This window comes from Plodia interpunctella, chromosome 10 (assembly GCF_027563975.2).
Source record: "Plodia interpunctella isolate USDA-ARS_2022_Savannah chromosome 10, ilPloInte3.2, whole genome shotgun sequence".
NCBI classification, from domain to species: Eukaryota; Metazoa; Arthropoda; class Insecta; order Lepidoptera; family Pyralidae; genus Plodia; species Plodia interpunctella.
The window spans coordinates 9,936,624-9,958,831 of record NC_071303.1 but is presented as its reverse complement, the minus strand read 5'-3'; the positions used below and the strand labels follow the sequence as shown (position 1 = coordinate 9,958,831).

At 38.7% G+C, this 22,208-nt stretch overlaps 1 protein-coding gene across 4 annotated transcripts; it reads right to left on the bottom strand.

The window, feature by feature from the left end:
• Positions 1-24: 24 nt before the first annotated feature.
• Positions 25-21,899, bottom strand: Top2 (Topoisomerase 2). 4 transcript variants are annotated; one of them, XM_053750354.2, is made up of 20 exons: positions 21,686-21,899; positions 20,286-20,514; positions 18,024-19,923; positions 17,388-17,527; positions 16,628-16,830; positions 16,267-16,415; positions 15,542-15,779; positions 14,858-15,015; positions 13,887-14,095; positions 13,143-13,283; positions 12,534-12,672; positions 11,347-11,470; positions 9,483-9,497; positions 8,653-8,808; positions 7,926-8,075; positions 6,795-6,914; positions 4,915-5,080; positions 3,408-3,637; positions 2,700-2,877; positions 25-1,759 (listed from the first exon to the last, which is right to left on the bottom strand). In XM_053750354.2, exons 1-19 carry the CDS (start codon positions 21,698-21,700, stop codon positions 2,710-2,712), a joined length of 4,650 nt encoding a protein of 1,549 aa, XP_053606329.1. In that variant the 5' UTR covers positions 21,701-21,899; the 3' UTR covers positions 25-1,759; positions 2,700-2,709. The 4 variants fall into 4 exon arrangements, with proteins under 4 accessions (XP_053606329.1, XP_053606330.1, XP_053606331.1 ...); XM_053750355.2 differs by having other exon boundaries at positions 2,708-2,877; XM_053750356.2 differs by having other exon boundaries at positions 6,795-6,911.
• Positions 21,900-22,208: the final 309 nt, after the last annotated feature.

Sequence of the window (22,208 nt, the reverse complement as noted above, 5' to 3'; positions counted from 1 at the left end):
AACGGGATAAATAAAAATACGGGATTTAAATTAAAAATTTATTTACAAATTGTATTCATATAGATGTACAATTACATTTTTTCGGAATTGACGAAATATGACATTCATAATATATTTATATAGCCAAAAATATAACAAACTGCATTATATTAAAAAGAATCAATAAATAAATCAAATTGAATACTAAATTATTGATGGAAAACGAGGACAGAAAAGAAAATTAACATAATATGAAACAATGTTTGTGTGAGTGTTAAATTCCAAATAGCTAATAGTAAAAGTTCACAAATGTATGTCATACAAAATTAGATACAACTTTGATTTGCAAAATACATTTAAAAAATATAAATGTACAACAAATACTGGCATTTCTGAAGAAAACGTACTAAACTATGCTCCCTTCCGAATTAAACCTATTGTATATAAATGGAATAAAAACTTCCCTTCCTGCTCATACAATCCATATACACGTCGAGTGCGAACGAGACAGCGTTATTTAAACGAGATATTCACATAATAATATTATTTATCAATAATACAAATTACATTTTGAGAATCTCTTTCACATGAAACATACTCACACAAACTTTACTACAAATTTACAATGAGAGCTGTTGACTTTTTTTTTATAATTTTTCTACGAATTTATTTAAAAACAGATCCACCCACATCCCTCGTATTAGAGCTGGGAAATCTGAATTATCTATTTGTAAGTTTGTTTAATTAGATCTCGTCGCGAATGTTGCCTTTGTAATGTCAACAACTGCAACGCCCAAATATAAAAGTGTATAAAATCTCTTGACCTGACAATCAAAAATGGACTTGTAATTTTTTTGATTGTATTGTCAAATTTAGTTAACAGTAGCGACGCCCACACCGATCCAGGTAAGTAATATGAAGCTAGGACCTCATGATCACTTGACTAAACAGAGATAGACAAAGAAAATATATTACATACTTGAACAATCGAATTATATGTAAATAGAAAAAATACTAGTGTATCATTCGCTACAAACAAAAATCGAAAAGCAATTTAAAATTGAAAATAAGGTCACTGCATCCATACAACATGAATAGCAAGATGATATTAAAATTTACAAAAACACTATATACAATACACGTCGACAGACACATAAACATTCACGACGATTGAAATATTCTTTAGAATCCCATAGATTCAGATTTTCTTATCCAAATCACAGTCATTTTACTAAAAATCCAGAGTATATTCGCCAAAACGTCACAATAAACGACAAACGTCTCATAATACTGATTTATTTATATACTATTGAACTGAAAGTTGAAAATTGATAGATAGCTTAAAACTTTTTTGCAACATACTAAATTCCATGAATACATATATAAACAAATAAATAAATTTGAATTTATAAAAAAGGAAAATAATAATACTGGTTTCAATAAACTGTGCTAATCAGTAGGAAAATTACATTACATATTTCGAAGCTAAAAATTTTAAGTTCATAGTTTCTAGTTAGACGTAGTCCAAATCGAAAGTCATAGTTTTTGAAACAGTTAATCCAGTGTTGAAAGTCAATCGTTTTGTCATGCACTGTGACATTGACACCTCTGATACATTTTGCCGTCAAACATACAAAAATACGTCATTGATGTACGGACATTGCGCTGTCGCTCCGTCTCGCGAAATTATTACATTATCGAATGTAAAACTGTATAAAAATAATCAAAGAATATAAAACTATTCCTTTTTTTATCGCCTCCATGAGCTTCTCACATATATCTGTAAATAAGAAACATAAATTTCAATTATAAAAGTTGTTTATTATCGTAATAATTGTATATTATTAATTATAAAAGTCGTTTATCCAACGATTTGGAGGGCTGACTCACTGCTGCGTCGACGGATCAACGCAGTATTGTATACCACAAATGCACTGCTCCGACGTACGTCAATGTCAAACAATGGGTGGTTCGCAGAGCGTTTAAACCGCTGCGGTCGCGCTGTCATTACAATTTTTCAAATTTTAACAATAAACAAGAATGAGTTTTAATATATTACTCTGTTTTTGAGTTTTTCTATATCACCTATGTAAAACGACGGAGCGGCAAGGGCCTTTGTTGACGCAACATACTGTAACGGTGCCGTGAGGCCGTACCCTTTGATACTGACGAAACAGCCAGTGAGAGTGTCGTGAGGTTCTGTCCTGAAGTACTAAGAGAAACATTGTCTTGACAGCTATTGGGAATCAGTAACAGTTCCAAAGAGTTGACCTTAGGCAGGCGGTAGGTCGTAAAATCTCAGCCGCATCTTCAGAATTCTAAGACTTTTACGTTGACCTCGGCCTTTGCGGCTTGTCAGACGTGTTGGGTACTACATTAAATTAACAGCCCTCAGCTGTTCACTTTTGGAAAAATCAATATAAATTTGGTATGACTTTTTCATATTTTGTGACAACCCTGAATGCATTTTCAAGGCTGTTTTACCTTAACTTAAAGCTGTTTTACCGTATAATAAATGGACAACACACAACGGCCCACACTAAACACTAAGCTTGTATCGACACCCAGAACCGCATACAAGTATTTGTAATATCAGGTACGAATATTTTCCCGAATCGAACCCAGGACCTCCAGATAGCGGGCGGGCGTGACGACCGCTACGCCACCGAGGTCGTATTTATTTCCAGGCCAGTCAGTAAATATAGAATGTGGAGTCTCACCGCTGCACCTTCAGTCAGAATCAGAACCGGAGCCGTCACTAAAGTTGTACTTCTTTTGCGGCCTCGCGCGCGCGTTGCTGCGCGGTTGCGGCGGCGTTGCGGCCGGAGAGACGTCCGACTCGGAGTCGCTGGAGTTCTTCTTCTTCTTCTTGCGCGGGTTCGCTGGCTTTGCTTTTGTCTGTAACGCGACAATACGTTCAAAGTCTAATTGGCTACTTGACTAGGTAAAAAATGATAAACGATAATTAACTGTTTTATTACATAATTACGCGATATACTATTTTTTTGTTCTGATCAATAACTATAAAGAATGCTTTTTGACTATAAAATTGTGACGTCACAAGATATCAAGCATACTGTCAGACAAGCTCCATATATATTTTTGACATTAGAAAAAAGTACCTATCATATACAGTGTGTGCTTACAGTTTTATTATATGTATAACTAAATAATCACATGGTGAAAAAGTATACAAAAAATTATGATTTCATGATTGTGATCAAGTGCTGGTAGGAAAAATATCTTTCATATATTTTTCGCTATTCTATGTACACATTTTTATTATATGTATATCTATACATATATATGCCTTCATCTGAAGGCATCGTGTCGTATCAAGTGCCGTAACATTTTCCCTTGTCTATTTTCAATATTCAATAAACACTAGTGAACTTTAACAGTGTGCAGATTTCCTAAAATAGTCCTACCTTTTTACTATCAAATATGCTGTCATCATCATCGCTGTCCAGGCTGATGACTTTGGCGGGCCGTTTCTTAGGTTTCTCCATCTTCTCCTCCTTCTCCGCGGGCTTCTTCTTTGGCGGCGGCTTCTTCTTTTGAGTTGACTCCACTACCTTGTCCTCGTCGCTTGAGATCACGTGAGAATGATTGTTTTGTTCTTTCTTAGTGTCTTCTATGAGGGAGTCGAATAGGCAGTCTGTAAGAGAAATATAATTGTGATGTGTGGTTCCCGTCCTAGAATATGATCACTCCGTATCCGCCTGTGATCAAAAGAACCCAGGTTCAACCTGCATATTAGTTTGATGCGCCGCTTCTTCTTCACCTTCGCTTTGGTAGTACTTAATTTTAGGTATGTTTAACATTTATCTGGTTTTATTATGGACAAATTCCATACCAATCAAAGTGTCAAGGCTATAAAATACTAATAACTACAAGAAAAGGATTATTTTTCCGGGACGAAAGGTACCCTCTTCGTAATACAAAGTAAATATATGCAAAAATTCAAAAAGACTGGTTGAGTAGATAAAGCGTGAAGAGGTAACAAACTTAAGCATTTATAATATTACATAGGTTACATTGCAAACGTTAGGTTACTTTTTTTTACACTACCAAGCAGGCAAACAGGCATGCGGCCCAGCTTATGGCAAGTGGACTCCACAGCCAACGCCTGCAACACCAGAGGTGTCACGCGCGTTGTCCACTTTGTGTCGTAGGATCTTTAGCCACAGCACCCAGTAATCTCACCGTCTCTCTCACCCTTCAAACCGGAACACAACAACGCAAGCAATGCTATTTGGTGGAAGGAATAAATGAGAGTTCATACTTTTGAGTTTATTTTCAACTTGGAGCGTATCTGTGTATTGCAATGTGAACTACTAACAAATACGAGCCTTCGGGTAGCATCGGGTATTGGTTTATCCATTTATAAAATACTTCAAATGATAATGGAAAGTGATATGCTAGGTTGAGAATAATTTTCAAATGCTCTGAAGGTATATTATTGGGGACTGTAAATCACTGTAGTGAGTGAAGGCGGGGACGTAGTGTGAGCCTGAATTAACGAAAATGATTTAGAATGCCCAATATTATACTATTGAGGTACGCACGGACCAATGATCACGGTTGAATCCACTAAAGACAATCTGTGTTTTTTTTTTTGGTTCACGATTGGTTACTACAATGTTTCTTGAATACACTTCTTGTTAAAGTATTACATTAAGTATTACATGCAACCTTTTAAGGTGAACACCACGCGCACTAATTTAAAACAATGCAGAAGATTACAAACTGACGATGAAAATCTTAAATTTCCCATATTATATTGCTAGGCGCACCATAAACTTTAGAAGAAACGTTAGAGGTGTTTACTCCTAAACATTGTCTAAAGTGTGTTTTGTAATAGGATTTATTTTAGACATTAATTTATCTGTTGGTTTCCTGTCTTGTAGTGCTTAAACATAATTGCAGACTCACCGGAGTCCATCTCGGCCGGACGCTTGTTCTTGTTCTTGTGGACGTGGAATTCGTCCTCATCGTCGCTCATGGCCAGCTGGCGCGGGGCCTCGTCATCCAGTTTGTTGTCCAGGAGTTCCGGCTCCGACTCTGATGACGATTCCTCGCCGTCTTTGTATTTTTGCACCTTAAAAAACGTTTTTTTTTTTTTAATAATAGTTTTCTCTGATTATCTCTACAGATACAGTATAAAATCACTATAACGACGAGGTAGACAGAGTCAGGATTGGCGAAGCTCGAAGGTATCGGTAATTAACGTCATCTAGTGGCAAGTATCACACACTAATAAATTAAGCTAGTTGGAAATGACTATACATTGTCGCGATACAGTTTGCCGACCATTCTTGGATTCAATATACACAGCTGGTTTTTCTTTGTGGTAATTAAAAGCTCTCATACAAACTACGCAATGCGTTGGCATCTGTCCCGAGTTCGGTGGTATAATGTCCACGTATACAGCTGTTTGAAATTACTAGTAACTGATTTGTTTATGATTATGATAGATGGCGATAATAAAAGTTTTCAGATAATAGGATAGTTGCTTATGTATAAAATAAATTTTATAATAGCATTCACATAAAGAAACACGATAATCAAATGGCATTATAATTATAAGTTTATTTATAGGTTCAAAGGAAGTACCCGGGTACATACACAGATGAGAGAGAAAGAGAGAGAAAAAGGGGCGTTTATTATTTTCTAAATAGTTAAATCAGAAACATATTGTGATGTCACGGATTTTGGAGTCAAAAGGAATTTCTAATATAAGTATATTAATGAAATAGAAAAATATAGTAAAGAAACTGATTAATTAAATCAATGTACGATTATAAAATGATCATCATACATATTATTTTTTATAAGAAGGACAGTGTTATTATTATATATATAATGATAATGTTTCCTCTGTCTAGGATTTATTAGAATAACACCGCGTGTTTCTGTGAAAAATCAAGAAACAACAAAGATCCTATTCCAAAGATTGTTTAACCAACTTGTAACAATAATATAAAATCTTAATCAATAACAAAAATAAATTCAGATTCTCCTTCATGACATGTGTATCTGACAGTACAATTTTTAAATTAAAGAAAATCTTATAACCGTAAAGGTTTTCTTTACATATATATTCGTTGTTTACTCAGTAGAATAGGCAATGGTGTGTAAAGAAGGTTGTCCTTTTTAACACACAATTGCCTATTGATTAATATTATTATGTGGATATTGTATTACTTACCATATTTAAGCAAATAAAATGATTTGATTTGAATTAATAACAAAATAGAGTGATAAAGTCGTGCCGAAGTAATTTCACGGAACCGTGACAAGGCGTTTATAAGTGTGCGCACGGATCCGTGTCAAGTCGGTGGAGAGGTGACATCACTATATGTAGGTGTAGGTGTAGATGCAGGTGTAGGTGTAGGTGTAGGTGTAGGTGCAGGTGTAGGTGCATGTGTAGGTGTAGGTGCAGGTGCAGGTGCAGGTGTAGGTGCATGTGTAGGTGCAGGTGCAGGTGTAGGTGCATGTGTAGGTGTAGGTGCAGGTGCAGGTGTAGGTGTAGGTGTAGGTGTAGGTGTAGGTGTAGGTGTAGGTGCAGGTACAGGTGCAGGTGCAGGTGTAGGTGCATGTGTAGGTGCAGGTGCAGGTGTAGGTGCATGTGTAGGTGTAGGTGCAGGTGTAGGTGTAGGTGTAGGTGTAGGTGCAGGTGTAGGTACAGGTGCAGGTACAGGTGCAGGTGCAGGTGCAGGTGCAGGTGCAGGTGCAGGTGTAGGTGCAGGTGCAGGTACAGGTGCAGGTGCAGGTGCAGGTGTAGGTACAGGTGTAGGTGTAGGTGTAGGTACCTTGGCGGCGGCGCGGCGCGCGGGCGCTCGCTCTCGCGGCGCTGCGGGCGCTGCAGCCGCGGCTGTATCAGCGTCGGAGCCCGACAGATCCTCCGAGCTGCTGCCGCTGAACGTCATCTTCTGTTCAACATGTTATTTTATCACATTGTCTATCTCACTTTCTCCTAGGTGTATTACACAATCAAAAATCATTTATATAAAATAATTCCTAACTAATTTTATATATACGAAAGTAAGTTTGATTATTTCTTTGTTACCTCTTCAAGCTCTATCTACTCAAACATTCTTCATATAATTTTAAGTGTGCAGAAGGACATAGGGCACCTTTCATCACGAAAAATGAGTCTGAAACGGCTCTCCGACAATTACTTCGTCTTCCGACAGAATGTCTATTCTGTCGGCGAATCGTTCGTAGATGAAGGGTTCTGTCGGTCAAACGCCCGATGTCGAAACATTCTGGCGGCGAAACACGTTCGTAGACGAAGCAATTGTCGGAAAGCCGTTTCAGACTCCGAAAAATTAACGCGGACGAAACCGCAGGCAAAAGCTAGTAGAAATATACGGACAAATCACAAATCAAATAATATAACTATGTAAACAACTAAACTATAAAATACGTGGTTAAGAGGTATACTAAAACATATTATAAACGGCCCAAAAGAATGTTGAACATAATATATACTTAATATTCTTAATGCTTTTTAAATTAACTGACACACTAACCGTGCGTCGTTTTTTCATAAAGAGAAAGATAACAATAATGACGACCTCGGTGGCGCAGTGGTAAAGTGCTTGCCTCTAAACCGAGAGGTCCCGGGTTCGATCCCCGGTCGGGTCATGATGGAAAATGATCTTTTTCTGATTGGCCCGGGTCTTGGACGTTTATCTACATATGTATATGTTATAAAATATTGTATCGTTGAGTTAGTATCCCATAACACAAGTCTCGAACTTACTTTGGGGCTAGCTCAATCTGTGTCATTTGTCCTAATATATTTATTTTATTTATTTAAACTAGTCACCATATTCTGATCTCATCTATTACATCGTCTATCTCCCGGACAATCCAATACGTTAACGCATGGCAAAAAAAACTTGCAAACCCACATTAAAGTGTTTACAAAAACCTACCTTTTTCGGCTCCTTTTTGAACGCGAGTTTAGTCTGCTTGAGACCGTCCTTATCTTTCTCCGCTTTCTCAGGTTTCTCCGCCTTCTCCTTCTTCACCCGACCTTTGGGTTTCTTCTCGCCGCTCGCTGGACTGATGCCAGTTGGATCATCCTGAAATAATGTCACAATACAGCCCGCTTGCAAATAAACTAATAATTATAACCTTAAAAATATTTAAAAAAACTAGCGACCCGTCCCGGCTTCGCTCGGGTAAAAACAATGTTATAATACACGTAAACCTTACTCAATAATCTATGAATTTAAAAAACCGCATCAACATCGGCTGCATAATTTTAAAGATCATACATAGGGACATTTTAAATTTACACATTTTAAAGATTAATACATAGGGACAGACAGACGGCGGGAAGCGACTTTGTTTTATACTAATGTTAATGATGATAATAATGCTTTTGAGCTAGTTAGTAAAAATTAATTTACCCGGTGATAATTTTAAAAGTCAATCAGAGAAGACATTTTCTTGTCAAATCTTATAAAAGACACATTTTTGAATAACATGCAATGGATGACAATTTTAATAGGTGTAACTAGATTAATCGTAATTAATTAAATAATCTTATTCATACCATTAAATCAATTGATTTGAGGGTACGAATAAGGGTGTGGCCCCACTGTGCGGAGGTCCAATGAATCTACCTGAACCTTAGTATACAAATATAATACTTACTGGATCGTACTCCTTCTTGATCTCCTTCCTGGTCTTGGCCTTCTCCGCCGCCTGGATCCGCTTGATGAGGTCCTCCGATATCTTGGGCTCCACGCGGCGCCCGCTCTCCGACGGTGCGATGTCCATCAGCGACTTGCGGTTTTTCTTGTTCGCGGCCTGATGGGAACAATTCATTTGCTTTAATATCTGTAGCACTTAATTGTTGTACTTGTGTTTATGTTATGTTATTATTTTAATTGTGCTTGTTGTATTTTTATTTATGTGTGTTCTGTAGCTGCAAATAAAGTTTTTTATCTATCTATCATTTGAAAGTAGCCAGTAGCAATTTTTTATATATAAAAAGATTCGCTCCCGTGGGAATTTTGAGATAAAATATAGGCTATAGAAATCTTGAATAATGTACCTTTCTAATGGTGAAATAATTTTTAAAATAGTTTCCGTGCCTCGAACATACAAACTCACAAACGCTTTTATTTGAACTCGATAGTAGTATATATAAAAGTTGGCTACTTTCCAAAATCGAAAAGTCCTATATATTTTTGTAATCAAATACAAAATATATCTCTCTCGCTCTCGTGTTGGCGTGTCCGCATCTTCGCGACTGGAACGCCGCTGAGCACGGGTTCAGGGTAAAAAAATAAAAATTAAAATTTTCGGCTGTGACTTTCCAACCGTCCGCCTGCGTCAACCTTTTGTAGAAATTCATTATGTATTTATTGCCCAACTCATCAATTCTAATCATTACACATTTGCGTCCAATACAACAGATAGATAATACAAATATTATTAGTTTTACAAGTGCACGAGACAAATTTTTAATTATATTTTACCTTCATCCTCTCCATCTAGTGTGCATAGAGTAAAAAAAAAACGGTTTAAATATTTTTCAAATCATAAAACAAGTACATAATTAATTGTAATTAGCTAGAGATATTAATTTTTAACTCTTGACTGCAGGAGGGGAGTTATAAGTTTAATGTGTGTGGTGTATTTGTATGTCTATCCCTGGCATCGTAGCAACCAAATGGCTGAACAGATTTTGATGTAATTTTTATTATTTGAAAGAGAATTTAATCAATGAGTATTTTGAGTTTAGGAAATCAGCTGTTTTGTAGTCATCAGCTTTTTTCTAACAGATGAAATGTAGAAAGTAAAATTTATAAGTGTGTATTTGAATTTAAAAAAAGGCATTAAAATAAATTGTAAACCTATGTTACTTCTCAACCTTTTGTCTATCTCTGTGCCAAATATCAACAAAATCGGTTGAGTTTGTTTATTGCAAACAAAAAACAATCGTTTTCTCTTTATAAACTGTAAAATGATATAGAAGTGAGAGCCCGCGTGGTGTGTGGTATAGCGTGAGCAACTCACCAGCGCCTTGTTGGTGTTCCTGCTGACCCTGAGCTGGTGTGTGGTATAGCGTGAGCAACTCACCAGCGCCTTGTTGGTGTTCCTGCTGACCCTGAGCTGGTGTGTGGTATAGCGTGAGCAACTCACCAGCGCCTTGTTGGTGTTCCTGCTGACCCTGAGCTGGTGTGTGGTATAGCGTGAGCAACTCACCAGCGCCTTGTTGGTGTTCCTGCTGACCCTGAGCTGGTGTGTGGTATAGCGTGAGCAACTCACCAGCGCCTTGTTGGTGTTCCTGCTGACCCTGAGCTGGTGTGTGGTATAGCGTGAGCAACTCACCAGCGCCTTGTTGGTGTTCCTGCTGACCCTGAGCTGGTGTGTGGTATAGCGTGAGCAACTCACCAGCGCCTTGTTGGTGTTCCTGCTGACCCTGAGCTGGTGTGTGGTATAGCGTGAGCAACTCACCAGCGCCTTGTTGGTGTTCCTGCTGACCCTGAGCTGGTGTGTGGTATAGCGTGAGCAACTCACCAGCGCCTTGTTGGTGTTCCTGCTGACCCTGAGCTGGTGTGTGGTATAGCGTGAGCAACTCACCAGCGCCTTGTTGGTGTTCCTGCTGACCCTGAGCTGGTGTGTGGTATAGCGTGAGCAACTCACCAGCGCCTTGTTGGTGTTCCTGCTGACCCTGAGCTGGTGTGTGGTATAGCGTGAGCAACTCACCAGCGCCTTGTTGGTGTTCCTGCTGACCCTGAGCTGGTGTGTGGTATAGCGTGAGCAACTCACCAGCGCCTTGTTGGTGTTCCTGCTGACCCTGAGCTGGTGTGTGGTATAGCGTGAGCAACTCACCAGCGCCTTGTTGGTGTTCCTGCTGACCCTGAGCTGGTGTGTGGTATAGCGTGAGCAACTCACCAGCGCCTTGTTGGTGTTCCTGCTGACCCTGAGCTGGTGTGTGGTATAGCGTGAGCAACTCACCAGCGCCTTGTTGGTGTTCCTGCTGACCCTGAGCTGGTGTGTGGTATAGCGTGAGCAACTCACCAGCGCCTTGTTGGTGTTCCTGCTGACCCTGAGCTGGTGTGTGGTATAGCGTGAGCAACTCACCAGCGCCTTGTTGGTGTTCCTGCTGACCCTGAGCTGGTGTGTGGTATAGCGTGAGCAACTCACCAGCGCCTTGTTGGTGTTCCTGCTGACCCTGAGCTGGTGTGTGGTATAGCGTGAGCAACTCACCAGCGCCTTGTTGGTGTTCCTGCTGACCCTGAGCTGGTGTGTGGTATAGCGTGAGCAACTCACCAGCGCCTTGTTGGTGTTCCTGCTGACCCTGAGCTGGTGTGTGGTATAGCGTGAGCAACTCACCAGCGCCTTGTTGGTGTTCCTGCTGACGCCGAGCTCCTCGCGGCGCTCGAGCTCCTCCACCTCCCCGAGCTTCACCAGGAACGCGTCCAGGTCCTCGCGCCACAACATCGACGAAGTTTTGGCCCTGACGGCAAATATATACACACTTTATTGTGGTTACACCCGAGTGAAGCCAGAACGGGCCACTTAGAATTGACGACCTCGGTGGCGCAGTGATAAGATTCTGGCCACTGAACCGAGAGGTCCCGGGTTCGATCCCCGGTCGGCTCATGATGGAAAATGATTTTTTTCTGATTGGCCCCGCTCTTGGATGGTTATCTATATATGTATTTGTTATAAAATATAGTATCGTTGAGTTAGTATCCCATAACACAAGTCTCGAACTTACTTTGGGGCTCGCTCAATCTGTGTGATTTGTCCTAATAATAAAAAAAAAAGAATCTGTTCCTCTAATCTATACTATTATATAAAGAGGTAAGCGTATGTGAGTTTGTATGTTTGAGGCGGGTAATATCCGAAACTACCGAACCGATTTCAAATTTTTTTTCCACCATTAGAAAGGTACATTATCCATATATTTTATCTCAAAATTCCCACGGAAGCAAAGCCCCGGGCGACATCTAGCATTATTATAAATGCGAAAGTTTGTGAGAATCTATGTAAGAATATTTGTTGTTTGTTACTCTTTCATGGAAAACCTACAAGACGGACTGTTATGAAATTTAGTACACGGGTAGAATATAACCTGGAATAACAGAAGAGTACTTTTATCCCGAAATTCAGACGGGAGCGAAGCCCCAGGGCGCAGCTAGTATACAATAACTAGCGGCCCGTCCCGACATCACTCGGGTGAAACCATCATAAATTATATACTTAAACCTTCCCAAGGAATCACACTATCGTTTGAAAAAACCGCATCAAAATCGTAGTTTTACAGATCTAAGCATACTCGTATATAGAAACAGACAGAGGAAAGCAACTTTGTATTATAGTATGTAGTGATATTGTGTAACTAGCTTTTGCCTGCGACTCCGCCCACGCGAATTTCCCAAAGGAGCAGTCAGGAAGGTATCGTATTTCGAACTTCCACCCGCGTGAATTTCCCAAGTTCGAAAGGTTATGGTATTTCAAACTACATGTAGTTCGTTCCTGTCTCTTAAAGCTACAAACTACTAGGCCGCACTAACTTGAGCGCAGTGAGCTCCGCCAGCTTCTGGTCCCTCTGCTTCAGCAGCTCGTCCTTCTTCTCCTTGGTCAGCATCCACATGGACATGCCCAGCAGGTAGTTGAACTTCTTCACTTCCTTCAGCTGCTGGAATGCTTTCTCTGTAAATTTATAACACCATATGGCTACACGACAAATTTTGTGAAATAAATTTCTAAACACGCGAACGCGTGTTTTATTTATCAAAACAATTGATCTTCTCTCAATAAGTTCATACTTTAAATATTTTCTTGATATTCGCCACAAAAATAAATGTCCTAAAATCACAGCTGAATGTTCAAAATTTTGAGGTTTGTTTTTCACGTCAACTTAGAATAGATGAGAGAGAATATTTTTTCCGACGTGCTCCTATAACTTTCTATCCATACTAATAATGTAAAGAGAAAAAAAAAAGTATTTTTGTTTGTAATGAATAAACTCAAAAACTACTTGGCCGATTTTGATGAAATTTTGCACAGAGGCGAAACCTTCAGTGGTGACATAGACTACTTTTTATTATATATATATATACCGAGCGAAGTCGGGGCGAGCGGCTAGAAATGTATAAATTACTGCAAATCAATATAAAAACCTGAGTCTACGGGCTTGCCCGTGTCCTGTTCGGGTTCAGCTTCTTCCTCGGAGTCGGGCGCTTCTTCCTCGCGGCAGTCCTCGATGCCTTGCATCTTGGCCGCGCGCTTCTTCCACTCCGCGATGGGGTCCGGCGCGTATCCTGCAATGGAACAATAAATATATATATATATACTGAGTGACTGACTGACAGACAACGCACAGCCGAAATTACTGGGCGTAGAAAGCTGAAATTTGGTGTGTAGGTTCCTAGGACAGTGTAGGGGAGCACTTCGAAGGGATTTCCTGAAAATCCCATGGGAAACGGATTTTTACTCGCATACGAAGTTGTGAGCAACAGCTAGAGTTCTCTCACACAGATCATTATTTTATAACTGAATGATTCACATAATTTCTTATGTATTTCTTGTGGAATTTCTATGCGAGGGAAGAAATAAGGATTATAATTTTTTTGAGGCTGGAATTTTTATGTGAGTTATTTTTCCGGGATGCAAGGTCATAGGACCTAATACTACTTCTATACTTCAAAGAAAATGTATATAAAATTTTATGAAGATCGGTTGAGTAGTTAAGATCGTGAAGAGGTAACAAACAAACTTACTTCCGCATTTATAACATTAGTAACAATCCGAAGTCATAACTAGTAGTAACAAGGTGTTTTTAATTACTTAGTTTAAGTGTATTCTGTGAAGAGTAAACGTTTTTATTAGTTAGGATTAAAAATAAAAGCTTATAACACACGCACCTCTTTTAATAAGTTCTTCGACCATAGCCTTCCTCTTCTTGTTCTCGACCACGAGTCCCCGGTCGCACTTGTCGAGGATGAAGCGCGCCTGGTTGGAGAGCTTGTCCGCCTCCGCCTGCAGCTGGCCCTCCAGCCACGCCTTGCGCCGCGCGTAGTACTTCAGCCGCAGATCGAAGAACGACCGGAGTATGCCTTCCACTTTCTCGTATCTGACGCGTTTGTGTTACAGATCTTATAGGGTGCTTACTTGATCATAAAAATATCTCAGCAATGGTCGCCCCAAAATGACAGTGCTTACTTAATTCACAGGAGAAATCACTATCATATATATAAGAAAAAACAAGCTTTTTTACTAATCAACGCCCAGCCTAAACCATAGAAGCTATAAACGCGAAATTTGGGCAATAGCTTTAAGTTATTGCGCGTGCTCAGATAAGTAAGGAATTTTCAAAATTCGACCCCTAATGAGGTAAAAATTGGGGGTAAAGTTTATATGAATCTACTTGAAAATTGGCATAAATGCTATGAAATAAAAATAATGAAACCCGTATTTTAAGAATTCTTAAAATTTGACATTTAGAGTAGCTAAATGAGGGTGAAAATAAATAACGAATAATCCCATTCAAGATTTCGTCAAGTACAGACACAAGTAGACAGCTCAGCGGTAAACAACAATGAATTCACATGTTTACTATAGATTCAATTATTTTGAATTAAATCTGATTATCTATATAGAGTGATTTGTGAGAAAATTTTATTATGGCTTTATCCTAGGGAAGTTGGGACGGGATCGGGACGAAAGATTTGATGTGAAAGTGCCTGTGAAAGTCTAATTTCTGAATAAATGATTTGACTTAATAATATTTTTTCACTTTGACCTGATGGATGGAAATATTGATTACATAAAGCATTATTACTTTTTACTATAATAGACACAAAATATTGAGAAATGTATGATCACCAATACTCACTTGTTGAGACAGTTGAGATGGTCAAACGCGTTCATGCACGTCAGTGATATTGTGGTCTGCAGCTTGAACACTTTATGAATGCCCTCCGCCTCCACCTCGGCCAGCTTGCCCGGGAGGAGGGTCACCACGAACCGCACTGTGGTGTCCGTGTTGTATTCCTGGAGAGATACACGCTCGTGTTCATCGCTGATATGTTTTGACAACATACCAATATACAGAACATACATTTTTTAATTCAAACAAATACAAAAACTCTACAATAGACTATTTTCATATATTTTTTGGGTTTTGGACATTTTTCCAAATGTCAAAAACGACAATTTATATAACTGATATAATTAAAGGTGTGGTTGTCCAATTATTGAGACGCCTGTGAACCGAAAGGTCCTTGGTTCGAATCCCAGATGCCACATGAGTTTGTATACTAATATGACTCATATAGATATTTAACAATTATTAGGCCACTTGCCTCCGATGAAAAACGGGCTTCGCGCGCGTAATTTTCCCACGGGAACGGTTATTCCGGAATGAAAGGTACCCTATGTCCTTATCCATACTTCAAACTATATGTATGAAAAATTTCACTGATTGAGTAGATAGAGTGTAAAAAGGTAACAACAAACTTACATTCGCATTTACAATATTAGGTTTAGGATATAGAAATGCCACAGAAATCACACTCACCCTGTACTCCGATATGACAGGCTTAACTTTGTCCGTCCCCAGCAGTGGCTCCAGCACATTCTCCTTATAGTTCTGTGTCCAGGTGCCGATGGGCAGCTCCGTGATCTCGATCTTCTCCCCGGGCAGCACTGCAGCTTCTCCGGAGATCACGTACTTGTCTCCGAAGCCTTCAATGGTGCCTCGGAAGTTTTTGTACCACGGGTGCATCGGTTTTGGCTCTTCGCCGTCTAACATTCGTCTGTCATAGAAAATGAATCATTCTAAACTGAGGTTATGCTATATATATATATATATATATATATATATACAATTTACATTTAGACTGACATGCTGTTTCGACCCTATATAAAGTGAAATAAGGGTAGGCTGATAATATATATTTATTTATGTATTTATTTAGTTGATACACAAACAGATTACAATCAAAACAGGTCTTAAGTATAGGCATAAAGAGGCGCGTATATATAGTTTACATATCATATATTGTTTATCGAATTAACGTAAGTAACCAAATATAGACAGAATATGTAAAAAAATCTAAATATTTCTTTTAACACTGGTGCTTTTATTCAAGTCGCATCTGACATGAATTCAACGACTACCTTACATACACACTAGTGAACTTACAACTAAAGTGAAGGTTCACAAGAAATTGTCACGGGAGCGAAGCCCAGGAGCTCAGCTAGTTTGAAATAAACAAATAAATAACAAGCTCAGCAACTTACAGGATATTCTGGACGATGTCCCTGGGGTTGTAGTTGGGTATCTTGGTGGACCAGCCGGTGCCGATGCCCTCGGCGCCGTTGACCAGCAGCAGCGGCAGGATGGGCACGTAGTGCACCGGCTCGATCTTCTGGTTGTCTTCGTACTCGTGCTGCGGGGACGCGATCGTGTGGTCAGTGTTGGAATATGCAACAATAAATGTGTCTCTCTCTAACTGTAGGAGTCTAACTTTTGACGTTACACAATTTTCACGTTTGTGTTGTGCGATACAAGTTTATAGCTTCTATAGTTTAGGCTGGGCGTTGATGAAGCAATCACCCTTGTTATTTTATAATATAGATAACAATTAGTAAAAAACCTTACCACCAAAAGAGGGTCGTCGTGCGGATGGAATATGAGCCTTGTGAGCTGGGACATAAGGGTGAAGATGTAACGGGGGCTGGCGGAGTCCTTGCCGCCGCAGAGCCTGGTGCCGAACTGGCCCCGCGGCTGCAGCAGGTTGACGTTGTTGGAGCCCACGTAGTTCTGCGCCAGGTTCACGATCGTCATGGCCAGGGATTGCTCGCCTGATTACACGTACTGGTTTATTATTCATGCGAAACTTTATGAGGATGTATGTATGTATATGTGTTTGTTTGTTACTACTGTGGACGAGTTGTTAGGAGGTATACGGGTAGAATATAACAATGAGATGACTACAGCTACGAATACACCTGGGCAACATTTGATGCGCAACATAATATCACTATGTCTCACGCGTTACCATTGACGTCAGTGAAATAGCATACAGTCGATCTGACTCATGTAAATTGTAATGAAAAGGAAAGAATGATATATATTGTGCATTAGTGTATTCGTGGCTTAAGGGACATATAGCCTCTAGTGGCAGCTTAGCTTTTTGTAAAAATCTATAGATATATCCAAAACTATAAAACATAGGTTTATTTGTTTAAAAAAATCAATCAATATGCTGTAATAATGAATATATATATATATATAATAATATAGGACAAATCACACAGATTGAGCTAGCTCCAAAGTGAGTTCGAGACTTGTGTTACGGAATACTAACTCAACGATAGTATATTTAATAACAAATACAATGGCATAGACAAGCAGTCACCGTGATGGTAGGCCGAGTGCTCAGCCACGGAGCCCGCCAGCTGCGCCACCTTCACCTCGCGCTTGTCCCCGCGCTTGATGCAGGTGAAGATGACCTTGCGCTGTCCCGGCTTCAGGCCGTCGACCATCGACGGGATGGACCTGCGGCCGCCGCCCGACACACAACACGTCAATGACGATTCCAATTATTCCACTTAAATAAATCACCCAGGTGATTTAAGTCCACTGAGTCGGTGTACTTAAAAATCACCTCCGCTCAGGTGATTTAGGTCGACCGCAAGGCGACAAAGTGATTTCATTACACAAATCGTTGGACGTAATTCTCCTAAGGATAATGTATGAAAATTGAATACGTTTAGATATGAAAATGAAACGCATAGTATTTTCTTATGATTTTGTTGATAAAAAAAGACTTATTAAATCAATGTATAATAATGTTGTCGTAATAAAAAATAAAAAAAGTAAAAAACATGGAATTTGCTCCACCAGGGAAAAACGAACCATAAAAAAAATACTGTTTCATTTTTATAATCTAAAAGTATAAGATATTTTATATCCAATTATATCTAAAGTCATTTAATTTAAGATTAAATGGTTTTATAAATACATGTAGAAACAAGATTAAAAATGAACTCACCTAACATTATCGCCATTTGAGAAGAGAACCAACTCCAAATTGACAAAATCCGAATATGAAACAGTTTTTGTTTCTTTTGTATACAAATATCTCTCCGGGAGACCAATTTCCTTCCTCCTCTTCACTTCGTCCATGTGACTGGTGAGCCACTCTTTGCGTTGGTCGGCACCTTTCTTAGAAAATGCCAACTCAATGTGATGGTCGTCTGTTGGACCGCTATACTTAAATCTAATCCTATGCCTGTCCATATTCTGAAAATATTCTTTCGCCTCCTTCGATGTGGAGGTACCCAAACCTTTGTAGTATTTGATAGTATATGTGTGATGATTGTCCGTATCCCTCTTCCATTCCTCGAACTCGGGCAACGAGTAGAATGATATCTCTTTGTCTTTTTTTGTAGCTTTTACGATAGGGGTTATAAATTCCTCTAAAAACGGCAGTTTGAGCAACTCTGGCCAATTGTGGTGGATGAAATTGATGATCAAGCCTTTGATATGGGAGCCGTCCTGATCCTGATCGGCCATGATCATGCATTTGCCGTATCTTAACGTTTTTAAATCATCCACTGTGTTGTACTTCTTTTTGTACTGTAATCCAAGGATTTTTATCAAGTTGTTGATTTCCACATTTTCTAAGACCTGTTTATGCGATGCATCTCTAACATTTAGGGGTTTGCCCTTCAGTGGGAAGACACCGTAATGGTCTCGGCCCACAACACTGAGCCCCGACACAGCCAAAGTCTTAGCTGAGTCTCCCTCAGTGAGGATCAGCGTGCAGAGATGAGCATTCCTCGTCCCCGCGTCGTTCGCATCTTCCAGTTTCGGAATCCCTTTAAGTTTGCTCTGTTTCTTCCCTGATGCCTTCACCAGTTCATTCTGAGCCTTAAACTTGGCCCATGTCAATACAGATTCCACCAATCCTGACTTGGTTACTGCGGTCACAAACTTCTCTGAGAAGTTACATTTCGATCCAAAACTTTTCGCTTGGAGAGTCATATTTTCTTTGGTTTGTGAATCAAAGGTTGGGTTCACGATAAGACAGTTAATAAATAACCACATGTGATTTTTAACTTGAAATGGCTTAATATTAACTCCTCCCTTATTTTTCTTCTTAAGAACTTCTAGAACACTCTTAACTATATGGTCGGACACAGAATCTACATGTTTCCCGCCTTTTGTTGTAGCGATAGAGTTCACAAACGAGACTTGTTGGAAACCTCTATCAGACAATGTCAAAGCGACCTCCCAGCGGTCGTTGACCTTCTCATATACAACTTTCAAAGGCTGTCCGTTTTCATCCTCTTTACCTTTAATATACAAGTCAATATAATCCTTAAACTTATTTATCTTTAGTCTTTCACCATTCAAGTATACTTTGACGCCTGCAGTCGAGGCAGCGACGTCATAGGCTCTCCGTGACATCAACAAAACAATGTCATCTTCCAATTTATCCATTTTGAATTTAGCTAAATCAGGACTGAATGTCACTTTTGTGAAATCGTCATCTTTACCGGACTCCTTGATTTTTGGCTCTGAAGCTTTCGTCATGTTGGAACCCCAAGTCTGTTTGAAGTGTTTCTTGTATTGTTTTGAAGCAGTTTCGACTGTGAACTTTGTAGAGAATATGTTGCATAGCTTGGCTCCATAGCCGTTCCTACCGCCTGTCACTTTTTCTTCCTCGTCATTATAGTTTGAAGATGTCAAGAGATGTCCAAAGATCATTGTGGGGACATACATTTTTTCTTCCTGATGCATCACTACGGGGATGCCACAGCCATTGTTGTACACTGAAATGGTGTTCTGCTCCTGATTGATATCAATCTTGATAACGTCCATCTTGGGGTCCCTTTGTTTGTTGTCAGCTGCGTTTACTAAAATTTCGTCATATATTTTGTAGAGACCTGTAATAGGGAGATTTAAAAATATTTGAATCAAGAACTAAAATACTATAATTACGTGAGACCAAAAATTATGAATTTTTGAGAATCATATGACTCTCTTCTCTTGCAAGATGTAAATTCGTCTTCCTAATTTTTAATATATGTATAAGACTTATATTTGTTAATTGACATCCTTGGAGAAAATGCTGCAGTGAAGTTTGTTGCGCCGCTTCTTCTTCACCTGCGCTTTGGAAGCCGTCAGTAGACCTTAAGTAATTTTTGTAGAGTTTAAGTAATTTTTTTGACGTCAATAAGTGATGTATATCATTCTAAATTGAATAAAGAATTCTGAATTTGAATACAACAGTCAAATTCACACATACCAGGCACAAAATTCAGCTCCTTCTGCACCATGCACTCCTTGTCTTTATCAAACACCCACATATTCTCGGTGGCCCGCTCCACCGACCCAATGTATGTGTCAGGCCGAAGCAATATATGCTCCAACTGTGATTTCTTCTGGTATATCTTCTCTATGGTGTTTTTATTGCCTTTGGGTTTGGGGGCTGGGGCGTCCCCTGTCCCATTTTGGTTCATCTTATTGAACATTGCCTGCAATTAAACAAGTTTTCTTTTTTACACAAAGGTGAATATTATTTTTTTTATAAATTCCAAGTCCAAATCATATACAGGATCACTGGTATCAAATGCATAAACTTCCAAAGGTGCAAAAGATACTTTAAATTTTTTAAGTTTTATTGTCATTTCTATAAAATGTTAACTCTATATATTAATTCTGCTACATAACGCTACTATACTGTCTCATTCATGTTGCTTAGCTATTACATAGAGTTAAGATGTGTAGAATCAAAAAATTAGATTATATATTTTTATATGAATAAAAAAAAACTACAAATCACAAAAACTCATAGAATAAAAGTTGCTTTTTTTATGTACCCAAGTAGTCTTTAGGAGGTTTTACGTTTGATACCAGTAACCCTGTATAGTGACAGATTGGGGGTCGCAAGGACAAATGAGGGATAAATGACATTGACATCATCCAGTTTCTTCTCGTTTATTTCTAATACAAATTTCTTTTTCATTTATTAGATATGATGAGGTCTATAGCTTTGTCTGTCTATGATAATAATAAATTGAGAACTGGGTGTTGATTCCATTTTATCAGATGTAATTGAGACTATATTATATAAGCATGTAACTGAGAAAAATTAGATACATTGTTCGCAAAAACTATATTTTGTTAGTTGGAGTCAATATGTACCCTAGGTGTTAAAAATAAATGCACATGTTTTATATGCTAAAAAACATTAGCATTGAGAATTATTATTTTACAACAATAAACAGACTAAAATTTTTTAACATTCAAAATTTTGAAGGTAGATTCAACCATTAAATATTTAAAAACTAACTGTTGGCCATTGCTGTTGGCTTTCTGTAAAAATTACAAGTTGCCAGCGAAATGATGTGGTTCAAAATAATCTTCGTTCAGTCGTGGTTTAGTCCCAACAGATGTATTACGAAATACCTAATAGTGCGACCCAATTAATTCTATATTCTGTGGAACCGCTAAATGTATAAACGCAATAAAAAATCCAAGGTTTATGCAGGCCGATTTACCGCTAACGAAAAATGAACAAATAATGCATCGAAAATTACATAATTGGTTACCTACATATTTATGTTTAGCGGATGAAATAAACAAACTTAAGAATTTGTTATTGCTATGACCGTTACAAAATAAAATGCCGCCAAATATGCTTACCTTTATATCAGCCATCTTGGCAGTCGTATTTATGAAACGCGAGCGATCAACGCTGTACGCGATTTGCCTCGATATGAAGACGAAACATGTAATACTCAGATTAGATTTTACAAAACAACATTTTTACAATGTTTTACTGGAAATAACACAACCGCAACGAAATGACGAAGACGCCGATTTCACCACAAACAAATATTTTGTTTTTACAGATACCAGCGACAACGGTTTATACACTGTGGACACAGATCATCACAGTAAGTAATAGCCAGCAATTGGCTGGCACTGGCACATTGTGTGTTCATAGATTAGGCCTCTTGCAATGAAAAGAAATGCCCTAGAAGTAATATATGTGTTATTAGCAGCCCGTTTCAGCTTCGTTCATGTAAAACCATAATACAAAACATCTAAACCAAAGAATATCTTTTTTTGTTAGTGAAAACTCTACTGTAATGTTTTTATATCTGTGACTAAAATCTGTCTGATAGTTTTTAACTTTATCTCGTTCAAACGTTTGTATGTAAAC